The sequence below is a fragment of the Equus quagga genome, chromosome 9, assembly GCF_021613505.1.
Source record: "Equus quagga isolate Etosha38 chromosome 9, UCLA_HA_Equagga_1.0, whole genome shotgun sequence".
Classification (NCBI taxonomy): domain Eukaryota; kingdom Metazoa; phylum Chordata; class Mammalia; order Perissodactyla; family Equidae; genus Equus; species Equus quagga.
The window spans coordinates 115,730,940-115,755,080 of record NC_060275.1 but is presented as its reverse complement, the minus strand read 5'-3'; the positions used below and the strand labels follow the sequence as shown (position 1 = coordinate 115,755,080).

The window sequence follows — 24,141 nt, the reverse complement described above, 5'->3', positions numbered from 1 at the left end:
TTTCCTGCTGTGCATGCCCAGACTGATGGCACAACTTAGGATGGGGCTAAAGCTGCCACCACCAGGCAGTCGGAAGCTCTGCTCCCCCGTCCTTCTCTCTCGACCTCACAGCAGCGTGTACGCTCGGCTCCTCAGCTCAGTTGGAAGTTTGTGTTGTACAGAGTTTTCCAGAGTTCACTCACGGCCACATAGCTGGGGAGTGTCAGGATAGGCCTCACATCCCCGTGAGTCCTCCCTGTCACTCTTGCTGCCTCCTCAAGATGCCTTATGGTCAACTTCTAATTCCCTAGTTGTTGGATCTGACGTGCCATTGCTTGAAAAAGATTGACCGTTTGAAATTGTCATTTTTGTTGGTCAGAAGTATAAACTTCATACAGACAACTTCCTGTAGATCAGTTGACCATAAAAGACGTGCCACTTTGAAATGTTCCATGAGGAGAGAAAACGTTTAATTTTAAACGGATCTGTGCTCAGCCGTTGGTTGAAAGATGCATCCCAATTTCAGATACGTTAAAGTGTTAAGGAAAAATGAGTGCATTTTAGTGATGATGGAAGAATAGTCTTTGCTCAGTTCCACAATTACATCGGTTACTTTGGAAAATGCCCTAATCAGGCACTATTGTTACTAACATCTTGTTAAGCTATTAAACCATATTTTTGTAAATCTAGCAGAAAGTATGTGTTTATATCAAGACCTATAATGCTTCATTTTGACAGACATGGCTCTTATTTGTCCACATTTAGCCCTAAGATTTTAAAGTGTTTATTTCAGGGAAAATTTGGAGAAGAGAGCCTTAGGACGTACTGTCTTGACCTGGTCTCCCGTTGGAGAGGGTGTGGGTGGGGGAGGGTGTGCTCCTCTTGGGCCCGTGGGTCAGGCCTCCCTCGGGGGAGCCTCATCTTATTTCCTAGGCTGCCATGCCTCTGGGAGAGGTGGGAGCCCATTCGTCCACTTCGGAAAAACCTCAAGAAATGTGTTCTTGTGGGCTGCATGTGTCAGCTTTCTATTGAGGTTAGCGCTGCTCAGCTATCTCGGGTTGAGTTAAGGGAGCAGCAGCCAGAACTGCGCCGTTTGAGTTAGTAGCCACTAGGCCCACATGGCTATTTAGATTTAAATTAAGTGAAATTAAAAATTGAGGTTCTCTGTTGCACTAGGCACATTTCAAGTGCTCAACAGCCACACTTACCGAACAGTCCATCATCCTAGGAGGTTCTGTGAGCCCCTGCTGGAGAACACGTGGGTCCCATCTCTCCTCTCCTTGTGGCCGCATCCTTAGTCTGTGTGTCCTCACTTGTGTTGGCTTTTAGGGCCTGGTGTCATTACCTGTACCCAGAGACACTGATCCTGCTCTGTAAGCCCGCTGCTTTCTATGAGGTGGGATGCGAAGTGGCATTAGGGGTTTGGAAGCCTGGCTGACTTGATATTCCTTTTTTTTGTAAATTAAGGAAGCTGTATTCATTGTTAAAATTAGAAAATGCACACAAGTGGAAAGAATATAAAGATCACAAGTAATCCTATCATCTAGAAATACAGTTGACTTTTCTGTGTTGTATTTAACATTCTGTTATTTCCAAATGTTGTAATATAAGCAATGGTGTAATGAAGATTCTCAAGGGTGAACTTTTGTGTACATTCTTAATTGTTTTCCTTTTAAAATGTATAATCATCTTTTTTCCTTTTCATTTTTTAGTTTATATATATATAATGAGTTTGTTCTTATAAAAAAACAAAACAGCAAGCAGTAGGAAAGTATCTGGAGTAGACAGTGGGGGTTCTTTCCCAGACCCTGCCAGTCTCCTGGGTGGGAAACCCTGTTTGCCCTGCCGTGTGGCCTTTTCACGTGTTTACACACATGTGCGGGCCAGACATTCATAGATAAGTGGGCCCATGTCTGGCTTTTATTTGTCTCCATGCTGGCAGTCTGTCTGGACACCTTTCCTTATCCACGCCTGCGTCTTCCTGGTTCTTCTTTATGAGTGGACAGCATCTCATCCTGTGGGACCGTTTCTTTAGGACCAGCCGCCCTGCTGTGAGCATGCGTATGGCTTCTTGGGTGTGTGTCAGGGTTCATAGCATAGGTGTCCAGAAGTGGAATTACTGGGCTCAGAGAGGGACGCATTTTTTCAGCCTTTTGGTGAGTGGTGAGCTTACCCTAGAGTATGCCAGGTCCAGTTCCCTGTGTGGTCCGTGAGAGGCCTGCTCCTTCTGCACGTCAGTGCTGCTGCTTGCTGCCACATGCAGTTGCATTTTCTTTTTAATTTGTTTACACTCAGCATGTTTTCGATAGAATTTCTTTGAATCTGTCAGTCTTTGGGTTCTGATTGTTGTTTTTCGTTGGTGTCTGGAAAGGCCTCCTTCAAATCTGAGATAGCTGATGCTTCCCCATGGTTTTCTCCTAATTCTATTTGATGTTTTTCACTTAAAAAATTTAACTCAGCATCTATGTATATTATATTTTCAACTGTTGAACAAGGTAGGAATCCAACTTCATTGTTTTTAGGCTACTCTGTCGGAATTAGGTTTGGCTACAAAGAGCAAAAGTAATGGAGTAATGGTGAGCTGAACACATGGGGTCTAGCTCCCTGTCGCCTGTCTTCTTCCCTCCGCACCTGGCTGCCTGTCTCGGGCCCATGTGGGGATCAACGCTCCAGGACTGACGGGGGGGAAGGCAAAAGCGCTCTAGGAACTCTCTCCCTTAAGAAACCTCCTGAGAAAGTTTCCCAGCAGCTTCTGCAGGGCTCAGGGGCTGCCTGAAGCTGCAGGAGAGGACAGTCTGTGTGGCCTCTTAGCACACCGGGTGGGCAGCCCACACCTCTGCCACCTGAAGCAGCATCCCAGAGCCTGCCATTAGAAAGTCACAGTTTCCTGCTGGTTTTGAGATACCACCTCTGTGATCCGTTACAGAGGAGATTTTTCTACGATGGTCACAGCCTAGAAATTTCCTTAATTTCAGACTGGATCTAGTAGACTGGCATTGAGCTCTAAGAGATAACAAAGACTAAATTGCCTATAGATAGGGAGACTTGGGTGTGGTTTTTATGTAGACATCTTGTCAGCTGTGAAATTCCTCTGAGGTTTTGATATGTCAGAAGAGTGCACTTCTTCATTTTCGTTTTTGAGTAGAAATGATCAAGACTTTCCAAGGACGTAATTCTGTGCATCACTTTGGAGAAGTGAATGTGTCGGTATATTCAGATCCGAAGTAATAGACTGATAAAACGACCTGTGTCGTATCTAATGCTGGTGGCTGGGTGTCTGGTTATAGCGCTTAATTTTCAAAGGGTGTTGTAATCAGAATATGCAGTTTCTTAATGTGATGAAAACTACTTGCAATGTTAGTGTTGTATAGAATAATCCAAACTTTTTATTTAGCACTGTTTATATTTTTAAAAGAATAGTTGGTCATTTAAATGGTTTCTGTTAACAAATGAAGCTATCCAGTGTAGTGGAAATGTTAATTCTTGGAATTAACATTGGAATGTTAATTTCTGATGTCATTTTATAGGGATTGTAGATGTTAAGTGACAAGGTTGTAGGTAAAATATTTGTTTTATCAAAACTTGACTTGATTCCTTCCTCACACGTTGATTGGATACTCACCACGAACAAGCACTGTTGTGGCAATGGAGATCAGGCAGTGGGCAGGGGAGCCCTTTCCTGCTGGAGGGCACCTTCCCTGGGCAGACAGACTCCAGCCATCCCTGCGCCCCACAGTGAAGCACGCAGGGCGGAGGAAGGGTGAGGGGTGGTGTGGCTGGGGTGAGGGGCACTGCCTTGCTTTCCTGCAGGTTCTGTTCAATTGCTCTGACTTCTCAGTTCTTCTTGCATTGGTCAGCAGTTCCCCTCGCTCAGCCCTGGATGCTTCCTCTCCCTTTGAGGGTTCCAGGCAGCTGCAGGGGCTTTTCAAGTCTTCCCAGACATCCTGATGGTTGTTAGCCCTTCCTGTGTTGTTTCCACCAATGGTGCAGTCACACTCCAGAGCCGTGCAGTCCGGGGGCTCAGGGGTCAGGCACTGCCTTGCTGGTCCCTGCTTGCCTCGAGGAAGGGCCAGGGGGCTTGGCCAGAGCCTTCCTGACCAGCCAGTCCACCAGCGGTACTCCCCAGAAGGCAAAGCAAAAGTACTTTTACTATCTAATACTTGTTACAGCTTTTGCTAACTTTTAGATCCAATTTGATACACATTTCAGATAGGTATATTACTAGTGTATCTTATTGGTGGACCATGACACTGGAATCAGGAGGCTTGTGTGCTCCACTTGGCATCACTTCCCGAGCTGGGAACGTGGGCATGCCTCAACCTCATTATTACTCTCCCCTGAAATATGAGGGGGTAGGAATGCTAGGTGACACCCCCCCCCCCCCCCCCCCCATGTGGAGCAAGTCAGCAGACATCTGATAAAACTGACACTGTGTTACACTGGTTGGGTGGTGTCTGTGCAGACTGCAAGGGTTCTCTTCATGCTCTTTCCCTTCCTGGTGCATTGAGGGTGACTGAGGCAGGCAGGAGTCCTGGGGAGCAGAGAAGGGACTGTTTTATATCATTCTCATTTCAGGTGCACGCAACTTAGAAGAAAGTTGACAGTACGTTCTACTCTGCCAGTGCAGACCTGCAGTGATGTTTTGGCAAATTGGAATGCCTTGTGTAGAAGATGCTTTTAATGCATTAAATTTGTGGGATGTGGATGGAATTTTAGCACCCTAGCTTTGATATTTTTCCATGACTTTAGGCCAATTGTTTAATTATGCTAGGCCTATATCTTTGTTATTATGTCTCTGAATTTCTATACTCCTGTTGTTATCAGAACAGTGCTAAGAGGTGCAGCAGAGCACGTGCTCTTAGTGCTTCACAGGCCCAGTTTCTCACGAAGGTGATGCTGGACCAGCAGCACAAGCTCTTCTGATGAAGAGCCCAGGGCTACCTCCCAGACACCTCTCCACAGTGACAGTGACAGCTACAGGCACATCCTGCCTAGCTGCCTAGACATCCTGGGTCGCCTGTGGTTCTTCCCTGGTTTGGGCATTAATCCGCTAACCTGACACATCTAGTCCTGCTAACAACATTGCCAAATGGTAGGAAATTTTAGGTAACACCTCAAACTTTAATGTGCCTGCTGAGCTGCAGGAAGAGAAATGACTAAATGCTTAGTGTGTGTAGTTGGTGCTCACTAATTGTTGAAATGATAGAAACTTTGACCCCAGAATCTTGAAGTCTGATATTTTGGAAAATATCTGCATTTTTCTGTTGCATGACATTACTTTTTTGGATTTATTAAAAACTGGACTCGTGGCTGTCTGCATTGGTAGCATGCTTGGGGTGAAGGTTTCTTCTTTGATTCTTTTAGAAGATTAAACATGATAAACTTAGGTCCCAGCACTGGCCTACCTGGTATTGCAAGTATACTGTGAACAAGGGTCTTGAGGATTTATTTCCTGCTGGAGACCCATGTGTGCCTCCAGTGGCCTTGAGTAGCCTTAAAACCTGCTGCCATGTGTTAGGAGTGGTTGCTCCAGATGAATTTTGGGGGTGGGGAGGCCATTCTTCAGGTGAGAGAGTTGAAGTCAGCCTTAAGCAAGAGCTGATATAGGATGATAGGTAGGATGACGTGCTGCCTCTTATCTTTGTAACTTGACACTAATAGGTCCTGTCAAGAAGTATTGCATGCTGTTATGTGGACTGTTTTGCTGGCTGTTGAACTAACACTATTATTATGTTATTATTGAGCTAGTTTTATTTTGTCTTCTATTTGCTTTACTGATCAAACCTAGAATGGAAGCAGGTGAATTTGACTTGTTCCAGTTCCCAGGAGTGGCTCCCCGCATCTGCGGTCACAGCCTTGGCCCAGAAACTGTACTCTGGGAGCTGTTGCCGCTGCCGCAGAGCCGTGCTCTCGCCCATGGCGCTGACAGTGAGAGAAGGGACTTTGGAGGCAGGGGTGTAAGGCGGCTTCAGAGCTCGCTCCTCTCCTGAAAGCACTCTTAGATCTTTGTTAGGAAAGAAAGAGAGGGCCGTACTTACTTCTGGCCCACGCACGTTTGATGGTTGACCTCCTTGTCGGAGTTTTAAGGAGAGAACCCTTGAGTGCTGAATTAAATGGGCGTCTCTGCCTCTGGGGACTCCAGCTCTCTGTGATGAGCTGGTGAGGGGCTGGATGCTGGGCCGGAGCGTTGTCAGTGAGGGTTGGGCAGGCGGGCTCCTGAGGACACGCGTCTGCCTCGCCTCGTCCGTCCGTCCCCCCTTGCCGCTGCTCCCGGCTCGGTCTGCACTCTTTAGCATGGGGCACCAGGAGGTGCCCATGGGCTCCGGAGCACGTCAGAGCTGGGGCCACGTGCTGGGGGGTGGCTGTGTTTGCTGGGCGGCATCAAAGGGAATCGTCTTTCATCTTTCAAAGATGCAGTTCTCTCAGTGTTGTGATGTAAAGTCACTGAAATGGTTCTCTTGGATAAGTCTAAGTGCCAGTTGAAAGTTTGGTATTTGATATTGACAAAATTCACTCATGTTAATCTGTGGTGCTAAACCCATACTGTGTGATTTTGTCCACCACAGAGTTTTCACTTCATTTTGTGCTCTCAGAGGAGAAAAGAAACTGGGTTTTAAGTGGCCAGAATGTATTTTAGTGTCATGCTGATCTAATAACAAAATGAAAAGTGTGGTTAAGTTCAATTGTAACGCTAGTATGTTTTCTCTTTTGTTCACTAGGCTTCACGAGGAAATAATTGACTTTTATAACTTCATGTCCCCTTGTCCTGAAGAAGCAGCCATGAGAAGAGAGGTGGTGAAGCGGATCGAAACCGTGGTTAAAGACCTTTGGCCCACGGCTGATGTGCGTATATTCTTTGTACCTCTGTGTCATACACAAGTAGATGTCAGCTCCCGTGGTTGTAATGTGTCTGTGGATCTGTGCAGACCTGTGTATCTCCTGTTGGCCCGAGGCAGTGTTTCTCCAGGTGTGGTCCTAGGATGGGCAGCAGCATACCTGGGATCTGGTTCCAAATGCTTGTTCCCTGACCCTCCCCTGCACCTGCAGAATCAGAGACCTTGGGGTGGGCCAGCACTGTGTTTAACATGCCTGCCAGGGGCATCTGACACCCTCTAGTGTGAGGACGACTGGCCTAAGGGAAGGTATTTTTGGAATGGTGTGATTATTTTTCTTGCTTTAAATTCACCTTGAGGTTAGAAATTTTACCCCTTTCCCCCACCACACACCATAGCGTATGTTCATCTTTGTAAAACTTCAAAGTATCTCCTCTTAGACCACTTTTACAGTGAATGAACAAGTGTTCATTGAGATGAGGTCCGTGGGCTTGTCCAGTGCTTGGCATAGGCAGCAAGAAACATGTCCCCTGACCGAGTTGATGACAGCCCGTCTGTAGCTCCTGTCCTAGTCAGTCAGCCTTCCCTACTTGTGACCGTGACTGATGACCGACCTGGGATGGACGGAGAAGCTGAGGTGCTGAAGGGCACGTGTGCGCTCACTGGGCGAGGGCAGCAGCTCGAGTCCCCTCTTCTGAAGTGGCGTGTGGCATTTTGGTGTTTACGCCTTAGTGCTGTGGGACAGAGCTCTGCCCTGCACCTCAGCTACTGGTTTGCAAGTTGTTGGAGTGTTTGAACCTGGCTCTGAGAAGTCCTCGGCTTGGAGTGGGTGTGGGCGAGGCCAGTAATAGTTTCCTCTCTTAATTTTGAGCTTTTAAAAATTTCTTTTTGGGGTGGGTCTTTAACTTAAAAATTAGAAAGGTTTTGTTGGACTGTTTTCGGTGTCTCTTGCCCCACCATGCAGGGCGGTTCACACTCTCGCGGGTGCAGGAGTGAGGCCGTTGTTTCAGTGCGCGGAGCTGGGAGGGACGTGCAGACGCCGCGCACTAAGGCAGCTGCTCTTTCTTTCAGGTGCAGATATTTGGCAGCTTTAGCACAGGTCTCTATCTCCCTACCAGGTGAGTCCCTGGTCTTGGTGCAGATGGGTGTTCACGCGTGTTCAGCAGGGGGAGGGGTGGGTGGTGTCTGTAGGTGTGTTAAAGGCTAAAAGTAGGTTCCTTGTGTTCACATCTAAGGCTAGACAAGCGAGCTAAAGGAACAGACTGTGGAGCACAGAAGAGAAATTGCAGAAAATAAAGTTTAGTTTAGTATGATGATTGACTGTCGCATTTTTCCTCTTGCACTTAATTTGCTGGGGTACAAAAACGCTGGACACTAGGAACATAACGAAGATGAGTGAGAGGGCTGCGGGAAGTAAACGCAACAGAAAACTTTGTTCTGCTGATATTTTTGGATATGTTTTGAAAAATTGATCTTATGTTTTAAGGAAGATTCAAGCAAAATTCTATTTAAACGATATTTGTAAAGATTTTATTTGATAGAAAAACGTCAAACAAGTTTGCATTCTAAAACCGTTTTCCAGTGTTTTCTTATTAAGAAGTCTTTTAATATCCAAATCAATTTTATGTGCATTGTTTCATTGAAAGTTTATTTTCTGTTAACACACTGTTAACGTGTGGAGATTAACGAGGCTATCCTCTCAGGATTTGGCATTGGCAGGGCCAGTGGGGAAGTGGGGAACTGAACAGATGTGAAATGTCCAGGAATCCTGGGTCAGCAAGAGTGATCCAGTGTAGACAGCACAGAAATGTAAGGACCAGGAAACCTCAGAGGGGCAGGCACTTTTGTTTCAATCCTGTTCATTACCTAGTGATGCTGGGAAAGACTGTCAGCCTCTTTGCTTTCCATCTTTATGTTACAAATAGTTCATAAACTGCATTTTCTCTCCCTGAGAGGGATCTGCTTAATGGGGTCCTCTAGGGCCCTTGAAGGAGCTTCCAGTGTGTGTGCCGTGGCACTGGCCTGCCCTACTGCTGTGCAGTGAGGGGAGCAGTGGTTCACAGTCACTTCTTTTCTGTCCAGTGACATCGACTTAGTGGTGTTTGGGAAATGGGAGCGTCCTCCTCTGCAGCTGTTGGAGCAGGCCCTGCGGAAGCACAACGTGGCTGAGCCATGCTCCATCAAAGTCCTTGACAAAGCCACAGTAAGTGTGGGGCCTTGGGTCCCTCTCCCCTGTTGAGGGGCACTTTCTCACCCCTTCGAGCAGTCCCGTTCCCTGTGTGACCAGCCTGTGCTGTTTACAGCACTTACCGGTTATGTTTTTGAAGACTTCCCTACTTCTAGCATGAAAGTGCTTGCATTTTTTTTTATGGTTAGGATTACCAGCTGAGAGTGTGTTTAGTGACATTCTGAACTCAGCAAGTTATGAGAGCATGTCTGATGTACTTGTGTACTTGGCACTAAGATCTATGAGTGTGTCTACTTTTGTTAGGATGTGGAAGGAGAGGATGATAATAGCTGAGACGAGACACGTTCAGATGCTGCCCTTCCTGGAGTGTGCAGCTGAATGATTAAAGCATGGCATTCACCGCATAGAACAGGATGACCATTTGCCAAGTCACACTTCAGAAAGAAAAGCTTACCTCTTCCTTTCATTGTTCAAACAATGTCCCTGTATGAAAACTCTCTTACCTGGGGGAGAAGTCGGAAGAGGAGACTGCTTTGATGTGTCCTTGTCGAGGTTCATCTGGGTCCGAGAGGAGAGACAGTTCAGGAGCTGTGAGATGCATGCCCGTTGTGTGGTAATGCTTGGCTCGCCTGTGCTGTGGGCCCACCTTTCATTTTAAAGTGGTGTTTCAGCTTAGATGAAGCTTGACTCAGTCCCGTTAGTCCTAAGATGGTCAGAAATCAAGATGGGGGCTTCCTCTTGCTCATATGCTGGAACCGTTTGCTCCCCCGTCTTCTGGCACCATAGATTAGCTTTGGCCAGTTTTTGAAACATATGTAGGCCTTATCCCAGTTTGTCCTCCCAGCCACTCTCAATAGCAGATATCGTTGTCTTTCACATTTTATAGGTGAGGAAACTGAGGCACAGAGAGGTTAGGTGATTGGCCTAGGGTGGGTCCAACAGCCAGTGAGAGGCAGTGCCTTGGTTTAGCCTGGGCTTCCACTGTGGATGGTGAGATCCCTGCCGTATCCCCGTCTGCCTCACTCTCTCCCTCGAGTGCCGTGCCCTCTCACCTCACCTCACGCTGGGAGGGTTCGTGGCGGTCTCTGAGGCCCTCCAACCCTGCCCCTTGTGGCTCTAACGTTTGTCCCATTGTGTTGGCTCCTTGATGAGAACGAGGTGGGTGGTGGTCTCTGACCAGGTATCCTTGTTTAGATCTAGAGGAGCTGAAGAGGCCCTGCCTGATTGTCCTGGGTTTCAAAACATTCTTAAGGACAGACAGTACACGGAGTAGTTGTTGCATTAACTGCATGGTCACAGTGGCCTCATTGCTGCCGCACGCCTTTTTTTCTGCTGCCAGAGATTCAGCGTAGACCAAGGAGAACCAAGCGTGCTCCTCCACCCAAGCTCCTTTCTATGAGCGTCAGCTGTTGCTGGGCAGCCCTCCTCTGGGCAGCTTCACTGTCATCCTAGCACTGGCTACAGAGCCCGGCATGAAGGCTGTGGTTAAGGCGAAAGCTTGTCTGTGTTGAACCACCAGCGAGAAGTCAGTATTACAGTGTTACTACTATCTCCAGAGTCTGGGGTTCAACCTGCGAGTGTACAGGAGTGTGTGTACATGTAATGAGTACAAGTAAGGCAGGAGAGTGCCAGGAGTGATTCTGGGAAAGAAATCCTTGAGTACAGAAAAGAAGGTGCTTCCAGCTGGGCCTGCGGGGTAGGGAAGGAGGTGTTTGCTGCGTGAGGAATTTGTTATGTGGCGGGGGTATGGACGTTTGTCTGAAGCCATTTTGGTAAGTTCTTTGGGAAAGTGTTCTGTTTGTCTGCCTTCTTGGACCTCACCAGCTGTGGCTCACCCTGCCTGGTGGCCTCAGTGGTCTCCGGGGTTACTAGCACCACCTGCTGGCCTGTCCTCCTCACGTGTGCCCGTGGCAGTTTGCGCCCAGGTGCGTGTTTTAGATCCTAGATCCGATGTGCGCTGAAGAGCATGTTCCTGCACTGACTTCTGCTGGATGTTGTAGCCCTTTCATTAGACCCCGATTGTTTTGATGAGGGAGACATCCTTTTTTTATTCCTTAGAGGCTGAAGGAGATGAAGCATTGCTCCTTCTTCTGGAAGGACACAGTTTTGTGTGGGGCAGGAAGGGGTGTGGTCTGAATGGTTGCTTGGGCAGGTTTTATGAGGCTGCCTTTGAGTGCCTTTTGGTGATAATTCTTGTTGATGAAAGTCTTTCCAAAATAGCCTTTTATTCTCTGATTTTTCTGGGAAAGAATCTTTTTTTTAGTTAAATTGTCTTAAAGAGTGAGAACACAAAGTAGAATTATTTGGGGAAACGTTAGTACAAAATATAATTTAAAAAATGGCTTTGAAGTTACTTTGAATGTTTTCAGAAATTCTAGCAAACATAATTTGGGGACCAGGAGCTCCTCTGCATCACCAGGCACTTGTGGCACAGGGACTTAGCCAGCTTCTCCTCGTGGTAGGCAGGCCTGCGGAGTCCGGGCCTTCCTGCAGACAGTGGCCCTGATTGATGCTCGGCCACCAGCAGGGGCCGAGTCAGGCCAGCAGGGCGGGCAGAGGTGAGCACTGACTGTCGTTGGGTGTGGGGAGCAGTCTTGGGTGCTGGCGACTGATGAGGTTAACATTGGCAAAGTCCCCTTTCTTCTCATCTTTAAAATCTGGGGTTCATGATCTCTAAACCCTTTTTGTGAATAAGGGAAAGGGAAACCCCTTGTACAACTTAGGAAGCATTGTGATGCCTGACCGTGAAGAATGCTGTGTATTAAAGCACAATTTTTTAAATTAAATCTTTGCAGGTACCAATAATAAAACTCACAGACCAGGAGACTGAAGTGAAAGTTGACATCAGCTTTAACATGGAGACCGGGGTCCGGGCAGCGGAGTTCATCAAGAATTATATGAAGGTCGTCAGTTAGCACAGTAAAAAGAAGGGACTGGTGATGCTGGGTCTTAGTTCTCTTACAGTGTTAAAAACTTTAAACTGAATGATAGTCTTTAATAATAGAAACTATACACTTGAATTATTTATCCTACAATATTCTAGAGATCCTTTGAAATTACATGGCTGTTTTGCAGATTGACTTTCCTTGGCTAAGTATTTCATAAAGTTAAGCGTTATTTTAGAAAACTTTGCTAGTGTTCTTCATATTATTGCAAAATGACTGTCCCTGTAGCTCAGCATGCCCGATTTGCAAAGTTAGTCTGTTGGAAGTTGAGTGCGTCATGAGGTGGTTTAGATTGGCTTACTCGGGAGACCTCCCTGCCTAAGGGTGGGAGAGCAGACTTGCTCATGGGCTGACGGATTTTGGACTCTGAGCAGACATGTGGTCCAGCTGCACAGGTGGTCTTTCCCTCCTGTTAGAGTGGAAGTGGTGAAATCCATCCCAGAGGCAACCCCAGCACCGTGACCTGAGTGTTCCTCATCCCACGGTTTCAGGACCATCTCTGTCCTCTGCATCGTCAGGCTTGTCTGACGATTGTTTGTACCCCAGCAGAACATGAGAAACCACAGAAGCTCCCCCTGTCCTCCACCCCTCCTCCGACCTCTCTGCCTGTGCTCATTATCTTCACCCTGCTCTCCTCGTTCTGCTGTTGTCCTCCTGCCTCACGAGTTGTACCACCCCCGCACTTGCGCCTCTTCTGGGGCCTCTCAGTGTTGGGGTTTCACACTTTGGGTCCAGGGCCTTCCCTTGCTCACTGGTGTCTGCCCGCTGCCCGCAGGGCCCTGCGCCTTCGTGGAGCGGGCCGTGGGAATACTGGAAAGTGTGCACTCACTCATTCCCCCGAGCTCCTCTTTGCCTGGGGACGCCTCATGCAGGGTTCCCCCCTCATCCCTGCAGAGCCGTAACCTGGGATGGGGCTCCCCAACAGGGTCTGAAGGGGCCCCTCACATAGTTCTCAGGCCCCTAAAGTTTGAGGATGCTTGGCCTAGAGCCTTCTGAGGGACAAGAGGACTGAGTAAGCTTTCCTTTCTACCATGTGAAATTTGCTGTGTTGAGAATTCTTCAAAGGCACATTAACTAACCAGTAAATATCTTTCTTTTTGGATTTACAGAAATATTCATTGCTGCCTTACTTGATTTTAGTATTGAAACAGTTCCTCCTGCAGAGGGACCTGAATGAAGTTTTTACCGGCGGAATTAGCTCATACAGCCTAATTTTAATGGCCATTAGCTTTCTACAGGTGAGTGTGCTTTCTCGGGAAATGCTGACACTGAGGCTTGCGCAGGGGTAGGTTCCTCCAGCTGCTGCCTGGATTCCTGCGGGGTCCTGGTTACCCTTCACTGCTACATTCTGGTGTCCTGGAAGTTGACTTCTAATTTGCATAACAGAACTCTATTTTGATCGGTCCTTCTTTCCTTCTGTTCCTTTACAGCTCATCTTTGCAGTTGATTTAACTGTTACAATAAGGGAGGCTTATCTGGGTCTACTAGTCAAGTGTGTGTCGATCTAAACTTGAGGAAACACCCTTTACATTTAGAAAACTTGCATGCCTTGATAGACCAGAAGACGCTGCTTTTCTTGCTTCTTGACTATGATTTATACTGAGAAATTTATCTCAGAAAAAAAATTGGTACCATATATGGTAAGAAATACTGAAAAGAGAACCTTCTCAGATTGACAAAATATCAATATTTTGTCTTGAATTATATATTTCCCTTATTTTGTTGAGTACCATGGAAAATCTGTCAATGGAAAACCTGCCTAAGTGTTAAATGCTGTGTTGTATTGATAAAGGATACTAATTCTTTTATTTATTTATTTATTTTTTAATTTTTTTTTTAAAGATTTTTATTTTTTCCTTTTTCTCCCCAACGCCCCCCCCCCCGTACATAGTTGTGTATTCTTCGTTGTGGGTTCTTCTAGTTGTGGCATGTGGGACGCTGCCTCAGCGTGGTCTGATGAGCAGTGCCATGTCCGCGCCCAGGATTCGAACCAACGAAACACTGGGCCGCCTGCAGCGGAGCGTGTGAACTTAACCACTCGGCCACGGGGCCAGCCCCGATACTAATTCTTTTTTAACATATAAAAGAGTTTCTAAGTTAATTGAAACATTGTCCCATTTATGTTTTCTTGAGTAAATCTTGTCTGTGTATTTTAGCTGCACAACACTGCTTCTCATGTTTATCATTAATTTTTTGTTTGTGATTATGCTTAGGGTTTTGTATCCAGACTTTGGTCATTCTTATTATCACTAATACTGCTGTGACAGTCAGTAGAACTGCTGGTCACACCACCTTGAATTATTTTGGCTTCCTTGGCCTGTCTCTGCAGAGATGCTGTAAGAATAGTGAAAAGGGAATTTGTGCCTGCTCTCTTAGAGTCTTTATCTCATTGCCCTATCTTCCACTCTCACCTCTGCAGTGCTGCCCTTAAGCCATTCTGCCCTATTTCTTGGACATTATTTTGATTTAAACACAGCCTTCTGTTTCTTATTTCCTTGTCGTTCCTGATTTGAACTAGTTCTGTAGCCTTGTACTGATGACTCCTCCTGCCTTTCTTCATGCCGGGTGCTGGGCTCCGTGCCTCTTGTCGCTTTACCCCATGAGGTCCCTGCGGTGGTCCTGTGACCCCACGGAAGGCTACATCTAGTGTGTGTGGGGTCGCCGTTGTCATCTCCACATCCCTTAGTGCCTTGCCTTTCCTGCTTCAGAGCTGAGACTGTTGTAGCATGTGCCTTCATCTCAAGGCTCGTTGAGGTGGGAAGGCCCAGCCTTGCACAGGTGGGCTGTCGGTATGTGATTTTGACTTCAAGTAAGGCGGAAGGAAAGGAATGGGGGAGGCAAGAACAAGAGTGCTACCCTTGTGGCTTTGGAACATGCAGCTCCTCAGAAGCTAAAATTCCTCTGAATCCTAAAAATGCTTGTAGACTTTAGAAGGCATATTTCCCCGTGGAGCTCTGCATTATAAATATTTTCAGTCGTGAGCTTCCAGCAGGACTTTTACTTTCATGTGGACGTGACCGTCGTTTTCTGGATCAGCGCTGTCCACTGTGGCTCGCTGTGCAGCTGGCAGTGTTCTGTCTGCGCAGTAGCCATGCGTGCCTCCCGAGCACTTGCAGTGTAGCTAGCAAGACTGACAAACTGAGCTTGTAGTTAATGTGTTATAATTCATTTAAACAAATAGCCACATGTGGCTTCTGGCTGTCATACTGGGCAGCACAGGTCTGCGTTGCTCACTTTGGTGAGCCTTGTAAATCAGTGACCCTCGGGGGGTGTCAGGAGAGTAAGTCTACTCCTGCTTAAAGAAAGTGTGGTGCTGAACTGGATTGACCCTCATCTGTGTGACAGGCAGGATGTAAGTCTGCTGTAAAGGTTATGATAAACACTGATTGCCTATAGAGTTAAAATTAATCCCTTCATATTGTGGTTTATGTCATACTGTGATGCTAATCAGTCTAATACTGCCCCCTATTGGTTGTATTTTGGGATAATGGAAGTAAAAGTTTGAATTTGAAATTACGTTCACCATCTAGGTGACTCTCATTCGTGCAGAATATGGTCCACTCATTTATTGTATTTGGGAGCTTGTGGTTAATCAGATGTCTGTGTTTTTAGGAAGTTGCTATATAGATTACACATTTCAAAGAATTAAAGTATAATAAAAAAAATTGCGATTAAAAGGTTTGATTTCTTTTGGATGCTGTTTATTGACAAAGGCTCTCTGGGCTCTGTTAGTGCCTCCTTGCTGCCATTCAGAGCATCCTCACGGTGCTGGTGAGTGAGCAGGTGCCCAGATGTCGTTTCCTGAAAGAGACCGCTGGAGAGTGGACTTTATCTTCTTTAGAAAATGACTTGAATACAAACTGTCAATGTGTTGCTTTTACAGTTGCATCCAAGAATTGACGCCCGGAGAGCTGATGAAAACCTTGGAATGCTTCTTGTAGAATTTTTTGAACTCTATGGAAGAAATTTTAATTACTTGAAAACTGGTATTAGAATAAAAGAGGGAGGTGCCTATATCGCCAAAGAAGAGATCATGAAAGCCATGACCAGCGGGTACAGACCTTCGATGCTGTGCATTGAGGACCCCCTGCTGCCTGGTAAGGGCGCCTCGCCCCACACTTGCCCTGAGCCAGGCGTTGGTGGACCGTGTCTGCAGCCCCAGGAGCCAAGGGCCATTCATTTGATCTGTTGCAGATTCCTTCTGTACTAAAAGAGTTTGTGGCAACACTTTCAGAATTCCTTGTTTAATGCTTCTCATTAACTTAAAACTTGTAATTTTGTTTACATTCTGTAATCAACCAGAAAAAATGTAGAAAGTGAGAATTAAGAAAAAAAGTTTACTTTTTCCTCATTAGAAAAGTGTTACATATTCATCATAAACCATTTACTTCCAAGAAGTATGTCACATAGAAAATCGTAGTATGCCATAGTCCCCTCCGTTTTGGTGTGTAGTTCTCCAATTTTTTTCCTGCATGGATATTAACAGTTATTATTGCAGTCTTACTAATTAAATGGCATCATGTAATACAAACAGATTTACAACTCATTTTTTTCCTTAACAGTATACCTAGGACCCCTTCCTCGTGTGCATAGGCTGCACTCCCTTGCAGGGATTGCCACACTGAAGAGCCAGAGGCAGGGCTCCAGTGTGTGCAGCCTTGTTCCCAGGAGTGTATTTAAGGGTGCTCGTGTCCCCAAGCTTTCAGTGACAGTTTTTAAATCTTTGCCAATCTGATAAGACCATACAATATAAATTTTCTTTTAGTTTACATTTCTTTAATGATTAGTGAGGTTAAACACATTGTTATTTATCAATTCCACAAATGTTTATTGAGCATCTATTAGGTGAGACTGTTCTTACTGTTGGTGATAAAGTCAGTGACGGACAGGTGACAGAAAAGGTGGTGGAGAAGGTCAGCTCCAGGTACACTGCCCCTTTGTCTGTCTTTCTGTGTGAGTTCGTGTGCTTTGTCTGTCTGCTGCACTCTTCTTCCGACCTTGTGCTGTCCTGCGTGTGTGAGGAAGGCCTTCCTTGTCATTTTGTCCTCTTTCTCACCCCAGTTTGTCTTTTGCAGCTGTATTTGAATTTCTTTGGTTGTTCAGCCCCTGTATATTTTTAATATTTCCACATTCAGTGATTTTTTGTTTTGTTTTATGGCTTTTGGGGTATGAAATTTATTTCTTAAAAATCTTTTGGGAGAAAACTTGCTTACTGTTCTTTTCTGTTGTCTGTAAACGGCAGGATTAGTGCTGTGCTTTTCGGTGGTGATTCTCCCGGCAGCGTAGTATGACAGGTTTTCATCACCTGTTGGTCTCTGCTTCAGTTAAATTGGAGACATTTCCATTGTCTTCAGTGTCTGCTGAAATATACTTGAAAAGTGAAAATTTGCATTATCACTGGATTATATTATTAAATCTGGAAAAGATAAAATTCTAATACTTAGAATTATGTCTTCTAAAACAGGCATACTTACCTAAATTGTGAAGGAATTACATGTGAATTAAAATTAGAAGCTATGGTATCCTTATAAAAGTTAAGCTCCTTGGCTGTTGCACACTCGGTGACTTCAGTGATGGCTTCAGGTGATGGATGTGCTGCCTGTCTGGTTCCCAGCACCCGAGAGTTCAGACCTGGAACATTGTCCCCTAGAGGACTGCTTCCTGCAGGCCCCATTGGTGCTGACTGTACCCACATGTGCCCACGTTAACTGCCCGCCGTGGCGCCCTCCATCAGCGCCCCCACAGTTGACTAAGGTTGCTGCTTGGGCTCCATTGTGTTTTCTGCCACCTGGGGAGTTTCCTGACTCTTTCATGCATTGTCACTCCGTCTCAGTGAGTGACATCTTGTACATGGAGGTAGACGTGCTCTGATGATGCAGATTGGCTCCTCAGCCCGAGAACACCGTGAGATTCGTGTGGGTGATCAGCAGTGCGTCTGCAGGTCCTGATTTGGCCTTGCTGGTGGGATCTGGCGGTTTCCATGGGGAGAGCCCGCTTCAGAATAGCTTATCTAAGAAGATCAAAAACGTCAGACTAGTGGCTCAGATGTTGGGCAAAGTTTTGCAGCTGCCTCTCTGTTTCAGGAAATGACGTTGGCCGAAGCTCCTACGGGGCCATGCAGGTGAAGCAGGTGTTTGACTACGCCTACATCGTCCTCAGTCACGCCGTGTCGCCACTTGCGAGATCCTATCCAAACCGAGATTCTGAAAGGTAACAGACATCCTGTGTCACCATCCTGGGCGCACGGTGCCTGTGGCCTGGCAGTTCCTGGCCTCATTAGCCTCTACAAAGCTGGCCCCCCTTGCCTCTGCGTTTGCTTCCTTGAAGTTTATTAATGGATGTGCTATCATATATTGGTAGAACCTGAAAATATTGGTAAGGGAAGACCTTTCAGGAGTTCAGGAGGCCGTATTTCATTCATCCACGTCACGAGTTGAAAACCTCCTATTCGCGGAGTTGACGTTTTCTTCAGGGTGTTTTGTTTTGGGGAGGTGATTTCTGGCTTTTACAGCTTTGGCGCCTCGTGCTGTTTCTTCGGCAGTCCTCACAGGGTGAATGTGCAGCTCTGAGTGAGTGTCGCCCGCGTCCACAGGCCTCACCGAGCCCTTGTCTCTTATGGCACAGTCGTCCCTCATTTTCCATCTTGGAACACTTTGGCAGTGTACGCTTTTATTGGTAGTGAGAAATAGTTATTCTCACCCCAGATTATGCTGTTGTGTGGAGGTGGTGGGATTCGGGGACGGAGGGAGGGAGATGGGGGGACTGGGAGGGAAGAATGATATGCTTGTCGCAGGTGGCAGCTGACACAGTGCCGTTAGCCCTGTTCCTTGGGCGGGTTGTGGACTAAGTAACTGTTGAGGCCTGGCGCCAGTGGTAGTAGAGCTTGTCATGGGTTTCATGGCCTCTGTCCAGTCCGTGTTTTCAGGCAGAGGTTTGAGCCCTGGGGTGGGAGCTCAATGACTCCTGCACAGTCTGCTCGTTCTCGCCCGTGCAGTGGAGAACGGGAATCAGGCCTCAGCCACTGCCGTGGGCGGGCGGTGGGCTTCCCTACGTAGGTGCTGGATTGGCACGGTCCTTTGTAGACAGATGTGCGTTCAAGGACTTCTACATAAGTGAACCTACTTTTTCTATACTGTGATCTCAAGTACATTTGGGCTCAAACATCAGAAGTCATACATATTTTGTAAGCTATTTCACCTTTTTTACTATATTGTCTTTCACTTAGCAAAGTGATGCATTGTTATAAAGTAGCTACTCCAGAGGATTTTTGGGCCCCGTGATAGCTATTGTACTACTGTATGTTGATTTCCATTGTCGTCCTTTTGCAGTACTTTAGGGAGAATCATCAAAGTAACTCAGGAAGTGATCGACTACCGCAGGTGGATCAAGGAGAAGTGGGGCAGCAAGGCCCACCCGGCACCGGATCTGGGTGAGAGCTTAGCTCCGTCACGCTCTCTTCACCTCCTGACCGTTTGTGCGGGAGTATCTTTGTCCCTTAATGGCAAATTGTTCAAACCCAGGAAATACCTAGTTTTTCTGTAAGAGTTTAACACTGTAAGAGTTAGACCAGCACTGTCCAGTAGGAATACAATGCATGCCACACATGGAATTTTAAAGTTCCTAGTAACTGCGTTAAAAATGTGAAAAGAAACAGCTGAAATTAATTTTAACAAGGTATTTTATTCAGCTTAGTGTTCAAAATATTAACGTTTCAACGTGTAATCGACATAAAAAATTTTGAGATATTTTGCAGCTTTTTTTTGTGCTACATCTTTGAAATCCAGTTGTTTTTATACTTACAGCACATCGTGATTAAGATGTTAAGTTTTCACCTCAAATACTTGATCTTTATTTGGGTTTCATAAAATTTACAGTTGAAAACTATTTGCACACCCAGTTGTTCCAAACATATTTAAGTGTTTTCCAATAACTGAAACAAATATAATTTAAAAAATCAAATTAATTAAAATTAGGAATTCAGCTTGTCAGTCTCATTAGCAACGTTCTGAGGCTCAGGAGCACCTCTGGTCGGTGGCTGTCCTGTTGGGCAGTCACATCTGCGCTCTTACTTCGTGACAACGACACTTTATTCCCTTGCAGACAATAGAATTAAGATAAAAGAGCGAGTAAGCGCATGCGACGGGGAGCAGCCCCAGCGCCGAGACCCCGAGTCGCCCTACAGCCAGCGCCTGGCCCTGTCTCTGCCCAGCCCCCAGCTGCTCTCTTCCGGCTCATCTGCTTCTTCGGTGTCTTCGCTCTCTGGAAGTGACATTGTGAGTGTGTCCGCTGCGTGGTTTGTTTCTGGAAAACAGCGATAGCAGTGAGTGTAAACTTGACCTCCCCTTTTGTCTTTATCACTGTCTTTGTGTGTGTGTGTGTGTGTGTGTGTAAGGCCACCCCAAGTCTGCACTGAGTGGTCCCCATTCTGCCCTGAGCCTCGGTGACAGTTGGGGGAGCCCCAGTCTGTGGCCCTCGGGAGCAGTAATGCCATTCACAGCAGAACTACAGTGGACTTCCTGGAGTAGTTTCTTAAAAACTTGCTTGGAGATAAAACATTAAGTCTGAGTGTCTCTCCTGCGTTTCCTTTTCATGCTTCCTCAGTTTTGAACTGACCTGAAGGATGTTGGGGCAGGTGGGGCTGCCTGTCGTTGGGCTGCAGTTTGGGATGTGCTGTAATAGCTTGGCCAGCTGGCCGCGCGGTCCCTTCCTCCCTCGCTTTAGGAAGCGAAGTGCCGCTGGGTACAGCTCTCCGTGCTGTGTTTCTTCTCTAGGATTCCGACACGCCACCCTGCACAACGCCCAGCATTTACCAGTTCAGTCTACAGGCACCGACTCCCCTGCTGGCCGGCTTGCCTGCCGCCTTGCCGATGCCCAGTGGCAAACCTCAGCCCACCACTTCCAGAACATTGGTCATGACCACCAACACTCAGGTGCGTGGCCGCTGATGGCCATCCTGATGATGGGTCCCCAGGAACCGTGTCTGAGCTGTTACATGCTGTCGGAGTGGCTGATAGTTTCAAAAGTAATTCAGATTAGAAAAAGGACATTAAAAATCTTCGGAAGGTACAGTGCTGTTTTGTAGGAAGTTCTCGTCTGTTGCGGCTCAAGAGGATGTAACTCCTGTCGTATAAAGGATGTTTTGTCGAGGCCCCCCAGGCACAGTGTTTGCAGCGAGGCGGCTCCCAGTTCTTGAGCACTGAATCAGCTTTCGACCACATCTGAATTGACTGTCTTTCTGCATGTTATGTCGATGTCCAGCGTGAGCCCGCTGTCCTGGGGTCGTGTTGGAGAGAAGGACTTTGAGGTCGTCCCTGGGCAGAAATGGACATTTGTCCCTGCTGTCCTCTCAGAATCTCAGGGTTACCCTCTTAAAAAGTTTTTAATATAAACCTTAACTTTTTCACGACATTCATTAGGCAGTATTTATAGGGCTTTTTCTGTTAGAGTCTGTCTTCTTTTTTTTTAATATTTAATTTTTATTTTTTTAAAGATTGGCACCTGAGCTAACATCTCTTGCCAATCTTCCTTTCTTTTTTCTTCTTCTCCTTCTTCTTCTCCCCACCCCCCTGATACATAGCTGTATATTCTAGCTGTAGGCCCTTCTGGTTGTGTATCCTCTTTTTTTAATTTAGACAAAATTAGAAGTCTCAAAGGCAAGTTCAAAAAATTACATTTTTTTACGCTTACCAAGTATACTTCAGTGAATATGTAAATATATAAAACCCGTCACATTAATTTACTTTTAAAGTAAAGCCAGTCTCTACGACGTGGGTTATAATTTGAGCATAGAGCAGTGTATTGCCCTGTTTCTCTCTGTTGGGCCTTCTGCCTGGGAGGGCGTTCTCACAGGCACCCCAGCCTCGGGGAGGACCGAGTGCAGCAAGCCCGTGACACCCGGGTGGCAGTGGCAGTCAACACAGCCCCCCAGAAAACTTCAAGTAGCACATCAATATAGAATGCTGAGGCAGTTGCCTATGCTGTGACACAAATTCTGCCACAGATAAACTCTGGGAGTCGCATTGGCTGTGGCGTCCCTCACCCGTGTCATTGGTTTTCACCTTCCTTGGGGCTCAGCCCCGTCGGGAGCCCGCTGCAGCCGCTGAGCAGCCACCCAGCCCATGCTGCCTGTGCTGTTCCAGCAGGAAGTCTAGGAACGTCAGGGGGATAGGTTGAAGGTCACATGCTGCTGCCGTGGGCCCATCTGTCACTTAGGCTAACAGTGAGTGAGACTACAGCCAAGATGATTCAAGTTTTAAGACAGGGCTCAGAGCCCACTTTGTCATTTATGTCCAAACTTCAACCATTACTTCCAGCAGAGTAACTAAGTAAAACCCACTCTAAAAGGTCACGTGCGCAGTCTCTCCCTTGCAGCTCACAAGGTGATGAAGTTGCCCACTTGGGATGAGATGGGGCACTTAGAGCTGGGGACACGAAGCTGCCAGGGTCTTTCAGGAGGGGACTCTTTCTGTGCCCCGTGCCCCTGGGGAGTGGAGCCCCCACCCAGAAGAGGCCATGGGTGTGTTGCAGGCCCTGACATGGGGCAGGTGATGCGGGAGCTTCGGTAAAGCGTGAGGAAGGGTTGCTGCATGTGCCTTATAACCCCCAGAGCCCCTGCAGCTGCTTGTGTCAGGCCCCGAGCACTGTCTGTGGAGACCCCAGCTCCTGCTCCATCCACTGCCCTTGGGGGGCCACAGTCACTCTCTAGAGCTCTTTAGGGCAAACGCATGTGATTTCAAGATGTGAGCAGTTCTTGAAAGTCCGAGGGCGAGGGGTTCGCGCCAGCACCCCTGTGCCGTGACAGGAAGGGCGATGCAGAAATAGAAGCAGTCCAGTAGCTGGAGCAGTGAGGAGGCTGGCCTTCTTCCGGCATCTGATCCTCTGTGGGGAGGGGCTTGTCCGAGGGCTGCTTCCAGAGGTCTGAGCGACGGTCGTTCTTCTGGTGATGGTAATTCTTTGGAATTGTTGTTTAGTCTTCAATGAAAATTAAAACTTTTTGACTTGGGTTATTGGGCATACTTTATATTGTAATTGCTGTTTCAGAATATAAAATGTTTCTGAGTCAGACAAAATCTTGTGAGATTATAGTAAAACACAGACTATATTAATGAGCCTGTTTGAAAAAGGCTGTTCAGAAGCAGGGCCCCCCCTTCTCGGTGCTCAGTGCTAGAACTGGGACTGTGTACCTCTGCCAGGTGGGTGCTTTACGGGTGTCTCTGGTCCTTCTGTTCTTAGACCAGGTTTACGCTGCCTCCACCGACCCTCGGGGTGGCCCCCGTTCCTTGCAGACAAGTTGGCGTTGAAGGAACTCCGGCGCTGAAAGCCGTCCACCACCTGTCTTCCCCAGCCATTCCGTCCGCATCTCCCAACCCGCTCTCGAGCCCCCACCTGTATCATAAGGTAGGTCTCCATCCGCCCGCGTGCCCACCAGAGCCGTCTCTGCTAGGCCTGGGCTTGACGCCCCTCTGTCTGAGGAAACCCCGCACAGACTTTTGGAGAAGGGAATTTGTTTTCTGCTCATTCGGCTTCCTGTTTGCTTTCCCTTGTAACAAACAAAACTTGCGAAGTGTTAAGAAATAATTTTAAAATATAATATGGTTTAATTTATCTCCACAAGCACCTTTCTTAATTCTTCTGTTGAACTTGTTAGCATAAGACTGAAATTTGAAATAAGGTCCCAAGCGAAGGACATTTTGTTTCCCCATTTGTCTGTCAGTTTATATGCTAAAAACTTGGGTTTCCAAGAAGTAAACGATAAAATCGGGAACCGCTGTTGACTCGGCCCACGCGCGGTGTTGTTCCCGCAGCTGTACTCCCTCCTGACTCTGCCGAGGGTGCCCCTGGGTGGGGATGGGCTGCGGGCCGCATTTGGTTTGGTCCCGGGGGTCCCTGTGATGGCGCACATCCATTCTCCGTGGCTTCTCCAAGTCCAGACCCACACGTTAGAGACTGTTGTGCAGCAGCAACATGGGTCATTGTTAAGTTGCGGTGCTCTCTAAGGGCCCCAGTGTGTGCAGGGACTGTCACAGATTCTTCCTGTAGATGTCGGGTGCCCTACAGGGACACCGCGTGGTTTCCCCTGGGCTCTGACGTCTGCTGCACCATCAGCGTCCATCTCAGCTCCTCAGGCGGTGCCCCTGGTGCGTACCTAGTCATGTTGTGCAGTAGAATTTGATCTCAGCTCCTCAGGCGGTGCCCC

The 24,141-nt window shown here is 47.1% G+C and overlaps 1 protein-coding gene across 1 annotated transcript in view; it reads left to right on the top strand.

Moving 5' to 3' along the window:
- TENT4A (terminal nucleotidyltransferase 4A) overlaps positions 1-24,141 on the top strand; it is a gene marked incomplete at its 5' end in the record, with an annotated part of 48,096 nt that overhangs the window by 20,467 nt on the left and 3,488 nt on the right. The window contains 11 exons of the mRNA XM_046671217.1: positions 6,699-6,822; positions 7,884-7,930; positions 8,895-9,015; positions 11,796-11,903; positions 13,055-13,183; positions 15,829-16,042; positions 18,029-18,155; positions 19,274-19,374; positions 20,046-20,218; positions 20,717-20,875; positions 23,178-23,342. Coding sequence (XP_046527173.1) covers positions 6,699-6,822; positions 7,884-7,930; positions 8,895-9,015; positions 11,796-11,903; positions 13,055-13,183; positions 15,829-16,042; positions 18,029-18,155; positions 19,274-19,374; positions 20,046-20,218; positions 20,717-20,875; positions 23,178-23,342 — 1,468 coding nt within the window. The remainder of the gene's footprint in view (positions 1-6,698; positions 6,823-7,883; positions 7,931-8,894; positions 9,016-11,795; positions 11,904-13,054; positions 13,184-15,828; positions 16,043-18,028; positions 18,156-19,273; positions 19,375-20,045; positions 20,219-20,716; positions 20,876-23,177; positions 23,343-24,141) is intronic.